Source organism: Uloborus diversus, chromosome 6 (assembly GCF_026930045.1).
Source record: "Uloborus diversus isolate 005 chromosome 6, Udiv.v.3.1, whole genome shotgun sequence".
Classification (NCBI taxonomy): domain Eukaryota; kingdom Metazoa; phylum Arthropoda; class Arachnida; order Araneae; family Uloboridae; genus Uloborus; species Uloborus diversus.
The window spans coordinates 27,866,042-27,880,531 of record NC_072736.1 but is presented as its reverse complement, the minus strand read 5'-3'; the positions used below and the strand labels follow the sequence as shown (position 1 = coordinate 27,880,531).

The 14,490-nt window shown below is 33.7% G+C and overlaps 1 protein-coding gene across 1 annotated transcript; it reads left to right on the top strand.

The window, feature by feature from the left end:
• The first annotated feature begins 3,272 nt into the window (after positions 1–3,272).
• On the top strand, positions 3,273–14,006 carry LOC129224077 (receptor expression-enhancing protein 5-like). Its single transcript, XM_054858478.1, has 5 exons — positions 3,273–3,533; positions 6,571–6,664; positions 8,841–8,979; positions 9,820–9,976; positions 13,662–14,006. Exons 1-5 carry the CDS (start codon positions 3,407–3,409, stop codon positions 13,694–13,696), a joined length of 552 nt encoding a protein of 183 aa, XP_054714453.1. The 5' UTR covers positions 3,273–3,406; the 3' UTR covers positions 13,697–14,006.
• The last annotated feature ends 484 nt before the right edge of the window (positions 14,007–14,490 follow it).

Below are 14,490 nucleotides of genomic sequence, written 5' to 3'. Positions count from 1 at the left end.
GCCTAATATTTTTGTTTCCTTGAAATACATGCGTCTGCGGACCCAGAAAGAGAACTTTTAACATTTTGAACGGATGTGGTAATTTTCTACGATACCTTAGGTCTTGATTCCACTTCATTTTATTTCAAATGTGCCTCCTGCATCTCTTGATCAAGCTTTGACTTACTTACGATTTTTACATTCAAACATTTAGAGCTTCTTGTGGGAGTATTCATTGCAATACTTTGAATCTCTTTTTGCATTATCTGTTTTTTTTTTATTTATTTAAAATATATTTCGGCGACCCATGGGTTTTTCTCCACTTAATTTAATTACATGTGGGAATGTTTCGGCGGTCTCAATGAAGCTATCCTATTAATTTATCTATTTTCTTAAACTGATGAAGCATGAAGCAAAGTTTTGTATAACCAGGGACGCCGAGAGACAAAGCGTGCACCATGTTAGTTTTGTCGCCGGTCTTCCCTCCCATTATGCTAATTTCATTCTACGCATAATACTTTAATTTGAGTCGGGCCCATAGTTTCCGATTAGCCAGACATACCCAATCTGCAGCCTAGTGAATAGTGCACTAAGTACTTTTTTTATGTGTTAAAAAATGTTTGAAGCTTACATTTCCGCGGCCCTTACTTAAATAATCTTAATAAAGGAGTTTCATGGATGTTCCTAAATTGTATTTTAGAATTACATTTTCTATTCAAATTTTACAGAAAAAATTCTTTCAGTTACTTATTTCAATTGTTCGTTTATATTTTTTTTTTTTTTTTGAACAACGAAGAGTCTCCCGTTTTCTTCGTTTTTTGCATCGCTAAAAGGAAATTGGCGGCCCCATTTCTAAAAAACTGGACGGGCGTAGCACCCCCCCTCCCTCCTTGGCGTCGGCCCTGTACATATCCTGGTGCATTTTTATTAGTTCTATTAAGATGCAAGCCAGTCACAAACGAAAAAAAAAAACTTATTTTTGATATGTGTTAGTGTGATAATATCTTAAGTTAAGGCTCACTATATTTAAATGGATTTCTCCCGAAAAGTAGTTTTGCAAATGTGGCAGTGTTGTATTAGGTGTGCGATATATAGGTTAACCGAGCAAAAACGCATTAAAAAAAAATATTTAAAAAATTGATCGATTTTTTAAATTCATCTAATCAAATAAAACCGGCAGGTCCGCGACTTCCAAGTATTTCTAGAATTAGAGGGAGGAAACATGTCATTTTCTCAAAGCCAGAAGAGCAATTTTCCCCTCTCTTGAACCTCCTCCCGCCCTCCCCAGCCCTAAATAACGACCTGATAAGTATGGGTTTAAATTATTTTTTAATATATAACTTCACTTTCTAGTATGTGTGCAAATCATATTTATAATGCTTTAAAAAATTTAGATAAATTTTAATAAAAGTACTAGGGGACTTCATCCCCTGCTCGTTTCTCCCACCTACGTGCGGTGGCTCAATGCCACTTGCGGCTGGTGACAATTAATGATTTTAATAATATTTATCCCTGGATGTCCAACCCTTTAAGGTTTAGAGGGGTGAAACAGGACAGAATGACTTTCCGTAGATCAAACGGTATCAGTATTGACCTGGCAGACATCAGGTGTGTCCACCAAGAGGGGGAGGGGATCATACGGCGCAGACTACGCAATTGAAATTTTTAGGGGGCTGATTTGAGGGGTATTTTACTCTTTTTTTGGGGAGGGGGAGGTCCCTTGCTCTTAGGGAAACACCGCTGTATTTAGGAGGGTTCGCCTTTTGCTCTTTGGGGGTGGGCACCCTTGCAGACATTGCCAGTCTGGGGAAGATAGGATTACAGACACAGACAGACGTTCAAAGAAAGTGTGAGAAAAAACTAGGGGGCTCCTCGCCGGTTCGTTTCGCTCGCAAACCTCGTTCACCACCTGCGGTGGCTCACTGTTGCCTGCGGCGGGTGGAAATTGATTTACCCTTGAAAGTCCGACCATAAGGAGTAGAGAGGTACAGAGCAGAATGGCTTTCCCTGGATGTTCTTTATCCAAACGGTACCAGCATATGGACAGGAGGATAGGACAGACAATGACAGACGCGCACAGGTTTTAACAGTATTGATTGCAATTTTAATCAACATTTTTTGTTATTGCGAATTTGATAAAGGATTCAACCTGCCCATCGGCCAGCGGGCTGATGCGCCCTCTCTCCTGTGTGCCCTCGAACTGGTGCGCTTTCATTTTTTTCCTTGTGCCCTCAAACCTGTGCGCCTGGTGTGGTTTTGTTATTTTGTTTAAATTTTTTGCGCCTTCGTTTTTTTTTGTGCCGTAAAGCCTGCGCGCCCACTTTTTTTTTTTTTTTTTTTGCACACTTGAACCATGAGCGACTTTTTTCTTTCTTTCTTCGCGGCCTCGAACGTGTGTGTCTTTTTTTTTTTTTTTTTTTTGTACCCTAAAGCTGTGTGCCTTGGGCTTTTTTGCGCTCTCAAAACCTGTGCGACTTTTTTTTTTCTCCATCCCCAAACCTGAGCACTTTCTGATTTTCTTTTGTGCCCTCATTTAGTCCTCGAACATTTGAGCGTGAGCCTTCATTTTTCTCTTTCTTTTTTATTTGCAGGGCGCCTTTCTTTTCTTTTTTTTGAGCACTCACGGTTGCTTATTGTTCACATTTGACTGTCCTTGGCGTTACGCTGATTTTTTCGCTTGGACCAGGGGCCTCTGCAGCACCACCGTCCTCTGCAGGCGCGTCTCCTCTGGTCCTGAGCAGTCTTCCGGAATCCGCATCTCCTGGTCAGTGGCGTCCTTGTCCTACGCACACGCACGCTCATACACACACACGCACGCTTACCTGCATACACACAGGTCTACGCACACACGCACGCGCGCTTACATACTCACACGCCTGCACACACACACAACTATACACACGTAACCGTCCAAGAGGAGGGGCAGGCTTGAGGGGACAGGAGCCGTTTCTGGAAACAATAACTCCATGAATAGGGTCCTGTCGGAACTCGTGACTGCGAAAAATATAATTTGAATTCAAAATTTTAGAATTCAAATTAATTTTTTTTTCTCTCCCAAACCTGTGCGCCTTCGGTTTTTTCCCCCGCCTGTGTGTGCCTTCGAGCCTTCTTTTTTCCTTTGAGCTCACTGGGAATCAAGGCAGAGGTCTTTGGTCAAGGCGGGACTCTTGTCAAGGCTGGGACCACACGACTGGTTTGTCAAGGGTTACTCTATTCGAACATACCCCCTACCTTTCCATGTCTTCTTTTCATCCACGTGATTTAAATACCCAGCAGCCAACTTGAGTCTCTCAACTCTCTTTCCCTTGTGGAGCTTGTGATTGTTTCGTGAACGTAACGACTTTTCCGTCGTCAACGATTCCACCTTCGTTTCGTCTTAAACCGTCCCCTTCATTTTTCCCCTTTGTTTGTGCAAGAATTTTTAAAAATGTCTGCGACATACGCTAGTTTCATGGAAAAGCTTGACAAAATTTTACATCAAAAATCAATTATTACTCCATATCTCGAAAAAGCGGAGCAACTCACCGGAGTTAAACGAGTCCATTTAGCGCTAGGTAAGAAAAAGTTTTTCCTGCTAAAATAATTATGCCGGAAATCTTTTCCTCTTAATCATTTTTGTAGCATTCTTGATAGAGTTTATGCATAGTAATGCAACTTTTATGCGCTGGATATTATCTCAATATCATGCATTGTTTACTTATCGGCTGAAAAGCCTCCATTTAATTAATAATAGTGATTAAAGCTCTGGTTTTCTGAGGCTATAATATCTTAGAAAATAATGAATTTTAAAATTAAATTGCCGTGAAACATAGTTGGTAGTTAAGTTTTGAAGTTATTTTAAGCTGGATATGATTCAAAAATAAATAAATGAATAAAAATAAATAAATAAAACCGCTCTTTGCTCATATTTTGTGTTATATTTTCTATTGTAAAGTCTGAACAACATCAATAGTATTTTATGTAAATTTTGTATACGTGCGTCTGATATCCCATTATAAATTTCCCAAACGAGACATTCTACAATTATTAGAAAATCAAAGGGAATTTTCTTGTCTGAATTGCTGAAAACTTTATTCATGGCTATCTTTTTTTTCCAAATATTGTTCAAATTTTATTTCTTTTTTGATTGATGCGCATTTTAATGTTACACGTGCCAGTTTTTCCGGAGTTTCACCTGGGTTGCGCCAAAACCAATGACCTTGGATCATAGGTTAGTTTTCATGTAGCAGCAGCTGATTATTCACTAATTTCGTCAGTTTTTTTACTACTTTTAACGCTTGATTACACGTCCTCGGAAGTTTCTTTTCCTTAACGAGTGCTTCGATTCACGCGAATCGGCGGGAGACCATGAATTTTGTTGCCATAAAATTGGCGCCAATTAGTTTCATGTGACTAACAAATGTTTAAATAACAATACTGCTGTGATTCAAGATTTATTTATACAGCAGTGTTTTTTTATCTCTTGCTCTAAAAGAGGCACACTCTGTAAAGCTTAGGTTTAATAAATGGCCAGTTGTTTATAGTAGTGTTAAATATTATAAAATGCTTTTTAATTTTCAGGTACTTTAGTGTAAATTTTTTGATTTATAATGTAAAACATTGTGTTAAATAAATTGTAGATTATTGATAAAATTTCGGAAATGAAATTTTATTTTTCCACCAACAAATTTTGTCCATGCAGAGTTGATTGTATTTTAAAGCCTTTTCTTAAAAAGATGAAAGCTTATTGTTGTGAAATATTAATGAAGATTTTCAAGGCTGTGTGCAAGATTTTAAAAAGGGAAAAAGTTTGGGAATCTCAATTTAGGAAAATGTTAAATGTTCTAAGTGGGAAGAAATTTAAAGGAGATAGCACTGTTTCTATAACAGTGGACGGCGGAATCCATGACCACAAAATCAGCCATCAGACCTGCAAAATAGGAATTTTAGTGTTCTATGGGATCAATAAAGTTTCATCCCTGTTTTCCTTTAAAAAATTAAAACCATCATTTTTTGAAACTGTTTTAAGTTTGCACATTTATTTACAATGTTCAGGGTTTCTTTATAACAAGAAAAAATAGATTAAGAAACTTCTACTGCATTATAACCTGCATTTATTATTACACAGCAGGGACGTAGCAAGAAAGGCAGAGTTCGTATTCAATCTCAGAAATAAAATGAAGGAGTTTTGAAAGAGTAAAATGAGATTTTGAAGGAGTACTAATGGAATGTGAGAAATGATGTCACAACTTTTTTTCAATATATTCAACCATCAGCACCCTTTATCACAAAGTGTCACACTTCACCCCAAACTTCTCTTGTCAAGTCATATTTTTTACAAACATATTGTTACAATAACTGTGATGTCACTTTTTGTCACCCTACAGAGTCTGATTATCGCACAGGCCTACTAGGTCTAGGCTTCCCTCTCCCTAAGGGGACCCAAATTACTTAAAGAATTATGCATAGCATTACAACTATACAAAAAATACACACATTTTTAATATAATAACCTTCAGGAGGCCTCAAAATTATTATGGGCCTTGGGCCTCACTTTTAATTAGTCGGGCTCTGCACTCTTCCCCTTGTCACAATGTCATGAGCCCCTCTCCTCCTCAAAACATGACATCACTTGTGGATGACCCTGTTTACAATATCATAACTGCAACTAACTAAACAACTGTTTTTTTTAACGCAATCACTTAATGTAGTACATTTACTTATGTAGTTTTATAAATATTTAAATAATAATTAGACAACTTGACTTTTTCTGCTGAGAGTGGTGGAGGAAAAAACAATCATAAAACTTGAAAAAATAGCCAAGCACCATTTAAGCATGTTTTACTTCACTTATGAAATGTCTTAGTCTTCTAATAAAATTTTCACCTTCAACTTTTATTTATTAACTATGATCAATTTGTAAATCGAAAAAAATAAATGCACAAAATTATTACATTAAAATCGCCTTAGTGACAAAGTTAGTTGTCAATTGAAGTATTTAAAGTTTCTGTTATAGAGGAAGATTATGTAGTCTAGAACTCTCTAAAAGATAAGGAGTTTTGAAAGCGACCAAAATGAAGGAGTTTGAAGGGCCCTTCAAAAAATTTTTATAAATGAAGGAGTATTGGAGGCGTTTTGAAGGAGCGTACGAACCCTGAAAGGGGAGAGGGTGAAAACATTCCCCAGAGACATTGATTTTAACATAAATGCAAATTTTAATATAGTAGTTTATGCGTGTGAAAGAACTGTTTTAATTAAGAAAACCTTCCAGAAGGTATTTTTAATCAAAACCCTCTCCAGTAGGTATTTTGGTATTACCCCCCCCCCCCTCCCAGAAGCTATTTTTCATCGGAAACCCTTCATCAAAAAACCCCTTCAGAAAGTGTTTCTGGCTGTGCACAGCATTATAATCTTGCAAACAATTTCAAGAACAAAAAAAAAAAAAAACTTGAATAATTTCTTTTGATATCAAGATTATAGCCTGAATTGAAATAGTTTTATGATAAAACAGCATGTTTTAAATAAAGTCCATTTCAACAAATGTATAATAAGTAGCTCAGTGAACAGATATTTTTGTCAACTTGAACTAAATATTTTGAGTTTTTATTCTAGGATTCGGAGTAATATGGGCGCTGTATATGATCCTGGGTAAAGGTGCCGAACTCATCTGCAATGCCATTGGATTTGGATACCCTGCATACGCCTCGTGAGTATGATTAAATTTTTAGAGCTTTAAATCAAAATTGTATTTTAACAATAGTATTTACATTTGTTACATTTACTTTAATGTATTAATTGTTATAATTGTAATAGTTAACTAAATTCAATTTGTTGCAACTGTCCTGAAAAACTTGTTCATGCATTCATAAGACATTATCTTTTGCATGTGATTAATTTCAATCTGTGCCAGCCCTTAGGCAATTTCACAGTATTTTGTCTGAAGTTGAGTTCAAAGACTTTTTTTTTTGTCATAACAGAACAGTTTAATTCACTGTTTGATAAGGTTCACCAATATATATCATGATATATATCACAATATTTATTTTGAAAATATCATGGTATTTTGATATTTTAATTATCAATTTTTTTCAACTACGGTATTTTCAATACAAAAAATATATTAATCATTGTAATATTGTTTAATTTATCATTAAAAAAATAACCAAAATGTTATGTATTATATTTTATGTTGTATTTATACATCATTGATGTAACAAAGTAATATAATATTCCTTTTTTATTTTATATTCATAAAATGATTAGTGATGTAACAATTTTAATTCATATCATAAGTGCCTTGTGAAGTATTAAATGTTGGTCAGAAAAAAAGTGTCTTATGACTGTGCACAGACTAAAGCATATTTTTTATTTCTGAATCATATAACTGTGTAAAAGAGGCTAACAGAAGAAAATGAGTGCAAGAACTAATATCAAATGACCTCCATTAAAACTGACAAAAAAATTTGAATGAAATATTAGATTAAATAATGAAAGAATGCGTCAATTTTAAGTCTGCATATTGTAATAACAATGTAAGAAAATAATTGTTTGAGGATTCATTTACTATTTTGAAGACTTCAGTTTGTGCTGATTGAAAATATCACAATACAGTCGGACCTCCATATATCGAAGTAGCAAATTTCCGAAAAAAGATTCGATATATAGAAATTTCGATACATAGAAACGATCTTATTTTATCGTACAAATCTCCTAAAACACTAAAATTAAAGCAAATTTTCGTGTATAAAGCCCAATTTAATTTATATGAGCATCGGATTAAATGAAAGTTGAAAAATAAAATAACAGAAATTACATTTTTGCGCCGTCATACATCATCATTTTTCGGCAATTAACTTGATTCGCAACATTACGGGGGTTTCGTTTTGAGAGAAAAGTAAAAAATCAATATACTTAACTTGAATGATTTTTACTGAAGCTAAAAAGACTAAAAAAGATAATCAACAGACAAAAGGGATAACTTGAAACTGATTTTACAGTGTTACTGGTTACAACTTAGATTTGAAATGAACTTGAGGGAATTTAAGAACTCCGCAACGGAACAACGACCTATCTACACACCCCTCAAACCCAGATTTCTTATGAGTTTCGTAGCAACCTTTAGTGAACATAATTTTCTCCCCTAATTTTCATTTTTCATGAGTCAAACAGTCTGAAGTGGAAAAAAATCTACGAATGTCTCGAAATTTTTTTTTCGATATATAGAGATTTTTTCAATTTATCGAAACTATTTTTCTATGTAATGAACATAGAAATTTGCTGGGATTTCGATATATAAAAAATTTCGATATGTGGAAGTTCGATATATGGAGGTTCGACTGTATTTTCAAGCATTGCTGTTTGATAAGCACATTATTTTATTTCCAGTAAGTTCTAACAGCAATAAATTAAATTGTAATGGCAAAACAAGTGTTATGTTGCAGACTGGACATTTGAACAAAATATTGCAAAATGACTCAATTGGCAAATTTGTTTCAGTTAAATGATATAAAACTATTTTAATAGATTTTATGCTGAACATTATGTAATGTTCTTTTCTACAAAAGTACTTTTTTTAAAGGAAAAAAAATAGAAAAAAAAGGATTTCATTGTAAGTTGATCAACTGAGAGTTCAATATCTTTTAAATATATCTGAAGTTCTTGTAATCTAGATTGAAATTAAAATTTGATTTTTAAAATAAAAAATTTTAAATTCTTCTAGTATTTCAAGTTTTATATCATAGTATTTCTCTGTGAAGGTGGAATAAAAATTTTGTGTTGCTTCAAATTGAAATTTGTTGCTTTAGATTAAAATTTTTTGTGTTATGAAAACAGATATAAGAAATTTTAAATTTCTCTGCTAATGATATAGTTTTATCTTGCAGGATGATAGCTCTGGAGTCAGACACTAAGATTGATGACACAAAATGGCTGACATACTGGGTGACCTTTGCTGCCTTTAGTCTTTTGGAATTTTTCTCAGAAATTATTTTGGATTTTGTTCCATTCTATTGGCTGATGAAGGTAATTTAATTTTACCCATTTTGAAATGGAACATTTGAACACTTACATTGTTGTGGGCAGGTCAATGACAGTATCTAAAAAAATGAGTTTTAGATTAGTTATTTCAAAGTATTAGTTTCTGATTTACCATTAACACCAGTAAAATACTTATTGGGCCATTCCACGAAAACGTCAACCCTTTGTCTTGTACATGACAGCTCATATATTTCATTAAAAAGTAGTAATTTTAAAGTGTAATGACAATTTTCTGTTGAAGAAATCACAAATAAATTAGTATTTTAATGCAGAAAAAAATTGTTCATTAATATTTTAAAGTATTATTTTTAATGAAATATATGAGGCGTTACATGCAGAACAAAATGACTGTTTTTCCGTGAAATGGCCCATAGTTTTTAAGTAATTAAGTAAATATTTCTAGGTAAATTAAAAGGATAACACATGACTACTTTTTTTCCAATCTATAAATTTGTGAAATGCAGAAAAATTAATCAGAAATGTAAATCTTTAATATAGATACCAATTTTAACACACTCATTTTTCAAAAAGAATAAATAAAAACATTTCTTGTCTCAGTTTTTTTTCCAAAGGAAAATGAGAATTGTTGGTCTAAAATATCCTTTTAAATTGAAAACAAAACTATATATTTTTTTAACCTACACGTTGATTTCTCATCTAAGGACTTGAAATGAAACAGCATTGTTCCTTTTAACCATCTTGTTTTACTCTTCATATTATGAAAGCCAAGAAGTAGATGATAGAAAATTATGTTTGATTAATGTTTCCATTTTGTGAATAGTAACTTAATATAAATGTTACCTTGATTTTTTTCTTCCTCACCAGTGTATTTTTCTGATATGGTGCTTTGCTCCCATCTCCAACAATGGTTCTCAGTTCTTGTACCACAGGGTGATCAGGCCGGTCTTCCTCAAGAACAGGAAGTCTATTGATGATGTCCTCAACAAGGCCACCACCAGTGCTGCGGGACTTGCCAAAGACGGTGAGGAATCATTCTGTACCTTAACATTTAGTTGTTTGAAATCCCTTGACAGAGTAATCTGGTTGAGTTCATGTGTAGCATATAGATTTCATTGCAAGCAGGGTTGGCAGGTTTCTGCCGAGGCGGTAAAATCCACTGGTAGAAACCGGTTAAAACTGGCATGGCAAAAACCCCTTTCTGCCACATTTATGGCAGAAATTCAAAAAGTGATATAAATGCAATTCCTGACATACAATAGAAAATGTATAAGAAAAATAATTAAATATTAACCCAAATACAATTTATTTACAACACTATCACCATTCAAAATCAAATTTTACATTGTTTTCACACTGCAGCAGCCTGTAACAAAATACAAGTTTTGACGCTGTTTCTAAACCTAACCAATTTCCCAATTTGTTGTGCACAACGGAAAAATTTGAAAAGATTCTTTCAATCCCAGCAGAACTAGCTGGCATTATCCTCAAAGAACAAGCAAGATTCACAAAACTTTCATCTATAGCACATTTTTTGAAACTGGACCACCATGTGGTATTTGGAGTAGTTGTTACAACGTGATTAGAAAAATAGGTTTTGGGAAAAGGGGCCGATTTGTTTTGTAAGGCAATGGTATAAGGTACATAATCAGGGTTAATATTTGTGAGTAAAGTGCAGGCATTTTCTTCTTGATTACATGATAAATTTACTCCCAAATACTTTGGTTGGAGCATATAGGCGAGTAAATGATTATCTGTAACTGCTTGCTTAAGCTCTTTGAGAATAGCTTTATTCAGTTATATTAAGTGTAAAATGACAAGTTCTTGTATTTTAGAGTTTAATGAAATAAAATAAATCAGTATTTATTTAAATATTTGATATATATATTACACTTTATATTAAATGCAAACAAAATAATTATAAACAACAAACTGAAAAATTTGTTATGTTTACAACATTACAAGGCTAAAATTTCTAACACATAGCAATTTCAACTATGATAAATTTTACTTTGCTCTGGAAATGTCAGTCTTGTTATTTAACATATTTTTACACTAATTAAAAAATAACTATTATATTAAGTTTTCGCAATGACGAAATGGAGTTATATTTTTCATTTTACTTAATTGCCTCTCATTAAGTAATTACTAGAGCTATTAAAAACATTTTCTAGTTTTTGCCAGTTTCTACCGGTTTTTACCGGTTATAACCAGTTTCTGCCGGCAAAAAGCCAACCCTGATTGCAAGGAAAGGAGGGTTTGAATTATCTTAAAAGACATGTTGGACAAAGAAACATTTCCCTTGCCATGAAACGATGAGGAGGAAGGATGACTGCCAGTATTCTTTGGCGGTATCAACGCTGGAAATTAGTGTAAACAGCCCACCATTGAATAAAAGGCAATGCAAACCCTGAAACAAGGAGTAAGAATCTGATTCTGGGAATTCGGCTGTGGCTAATCAGTACGAAACCAGGTGTTCGTTCATTATTCTGGGTTCTGTCCAGGGTTTTTCACAGGGTCCATTTTTTCTGAAAAATCAAAGTTTTTGTGAAAGGAATTTTCTTTTTTTTTTTTTTTGTGAGAAATCAAATTTATTTGTAAAAACAAAAATTTTAAATTTCTAAACATTAATAAATGCGTTGGGGGAGGGGGGAGAGGCTCATGGCCCAAACTGCGACATTGAAATAATTTGTTGGGAGCTTTGTGGCATTCTTTCTCTTTTCTGGTGCAATTTTTAAGGTTTTCTTAGCAATAAGGAGGCATTCTCCAGACGATGGTCAACTTTTATGTATCGGTATCTATATACCATTCCACATCTTGTTAAATTGTACTAGAAATTTTTTCTGTCGATGTTGTATGGAGAGTAAAAACTAATGAACCCAAATAATTGAAACCAAAATTAATTCAGGCAGCGGTTCAGTATTTAGCTTTTTGGAGCATGAAATTTTTACAGAGCACAGAATTTTGTTTCTACATTTAAAATTTGTAATTATAGCAAAAATAAGTATAAATTTGATTTGCTTACCTCTGAATAAAGCTTAGTAAGCATCAAATGCGAAAAATTCAATTCCAATAGCAGACGTAAAAAGATTAAAATTTTTGAAGTGAAGACATCAAAAGTATAAAAACGGCATATAAAAGTATTTATTTTAGTAAAATTCTCTTCAAGTTGCATATTAAAGGTTAATGATAAACTTATTGTTTATGTTTATCGACATAGTTGAAGCAAAAATAAAATTAAACCATCGAACCTTTTAGACTGTTTTAAAAGAACGCAGAATTCCGCTTGAATTAATGATTTTACTAAAAGTAAAGAGAATTTTCATTTGTTTGCCTCGTAACAAAGCGTAGTTAGCATAAAAAACGAGTAAGATTCAATTGTAATACCGGATGCGAAGAGATTGCATTTTTCAAAATGAAGGCAACAAAAGTAAAAAAATAGCAAATAAAAAAGTTTATTTAAATAAAACAATTTTAGAATTGCATTCTATTAGGTTTACATGATGAATACTATTGATAACCACCGACTTTTTCGCCAACAATTCGGAGTAAGAAAAGAAAAAAGAGGTGGGGAGACGTAACACAGTGAACAACACCAGATTCCTGATATTGACATAAGAAAAAATACAGGGATTCCGGTTTATAACCGGAACCCAAGCGCCATTCAAAACTAATATAATTTCTTCTCAAGGTAACGTTGAAACATCACACCATAAAGGCACAAAAATTGCCGAGCTGGTAAAATGCTAGGAATATTTTCCAAGTCCCTGTAAAAGGTTTATTAGATGTTTATTTAGCCATTTCTTCCCCACCCTATAGCTCTTCTATTCGTTAGCAGTACTAAGTTCAATTTGCAGATATGTGTTATTATTGTTTAGATTGAGAGCAGAAGGAAGAAGGTGCTGAGGCAGCAATATCAAGCTGCAGATCAAATAACATTTTCAGAGAAATCTATAACAGTAACAACATCATGGCGACAAATTTGGCGATTTTTTTTTTTCAATCTGGTTTTAATTTGGCCACTGTTGGTGATTTAGAGAGTAAACTATTGAATCATATAAAAAACTGCCAATACCCAATAATGAGAAAATGACATTAAATTGGAGTAAAAGGAAGTCATGTGATGCACACACATCAGCTCGTTGTTGATTAGAATTTTGTGAAGGGTCCATTTTGGTTGACTGGAATTTTGTGAAGGGTCCGTTTTGAATGATCGTATTTTTGTGGCAAGTCCGTTAACGGACCCAATTTTCCTCTGGTCAGACCCCTGTTATTGCTCCCAAAGTGAAAGGCCCTTGGAAGAACATTGTTTAGTCTCTAAAATGGCCAGGCCACTTTTTATACCTTATAGTAACTTAATAATGGAAGGCATGCATTTCTTATAGTCAGCTCAATGGCAATCCAAGGTGGGGGGGGGGGGGGGGTATGTTCCTTATTTTCACTTTGAAGAAAGAAATCAAAGGAAAACAAGGGGTGGGGACACTTGGTCCCTTCCTTTTTCTAGTAAAAATCTTAAATCAAAAGGGTGCCAGTTCATAAACAAAAAGGGCAAGTTGAGTGCATTCTAAGAATCAAAGGTCAAGTTGGGTGCAACGGCACTCGCCCAAGTCTGAGGGATGGTCTGCCATTTATTTATTTTTGGTCTATCTTTACACTGAACTGAGTTTATATGCGTGTGTGCTAACAGTAATCTCTTGATTTTATTTCAGCTGCCGGCAAGCTCATATCGGGGAAGTCCGAGTGAAAGTTCCATTCTCCACCTACGCCTGTATACTGAATATGTCGAGGTGGCAACATGGATTGTTTGAAAAAGCTTTTCCATGCTCGGTTTCTCTGTTTAGTGTTCATAATATGTAAATAATTGTTAATGCATATTGTGATATGTTAATTGTGTATGCACGTGCCATGTATTCTTGTTTTGTTGAGTCTCAGGTTTTTTTTTCTCTTTCCATCACAGAGATCTGTCAAGTTTCTGTAATAACATTGACTTTTTAAAACAGATTGATTTTATTAGTATAATTGAAAACAATCTTTGTAATAAACTTTCAAAGTTATTCTCTCTTAGTCTTTAATTGATTTTATATAATCAGTAGCTATAAGTAAAACTTGGTGAGAAAGGAAAACACATTTCCTGATTTTATAATTATCCTGCTTGAAAAAAATCTGAAATTGATAATACTAACGTGTTTTACTTTGACCAATTTTCTTCATTTGCACCTACATGATTTTAAATGAATTTCAGAGTCTCAAAAATAAACCAATGTTGGAAGGGAAAGCATTGCAGGTAGCTGCCAACACAACATTATAAAGCTCAAATTAGCAAACTGATTGCAGCCATGTGTTTTTGGTTTTCAAAGAACACTCTTTTCAAGTTCAAAGGAAAGAAAAAATTGCATGCACACAATAAAATAGATTTTTTAAGGTTTATGTTTCTCAATAATTTTTAACAAAAATGAAAACATAATTTCAAAATATAAAAGTACTTTCATTGCTGCGAACTATAGTTATAGCCATCAAATTAATGTGAAACAAATTAAA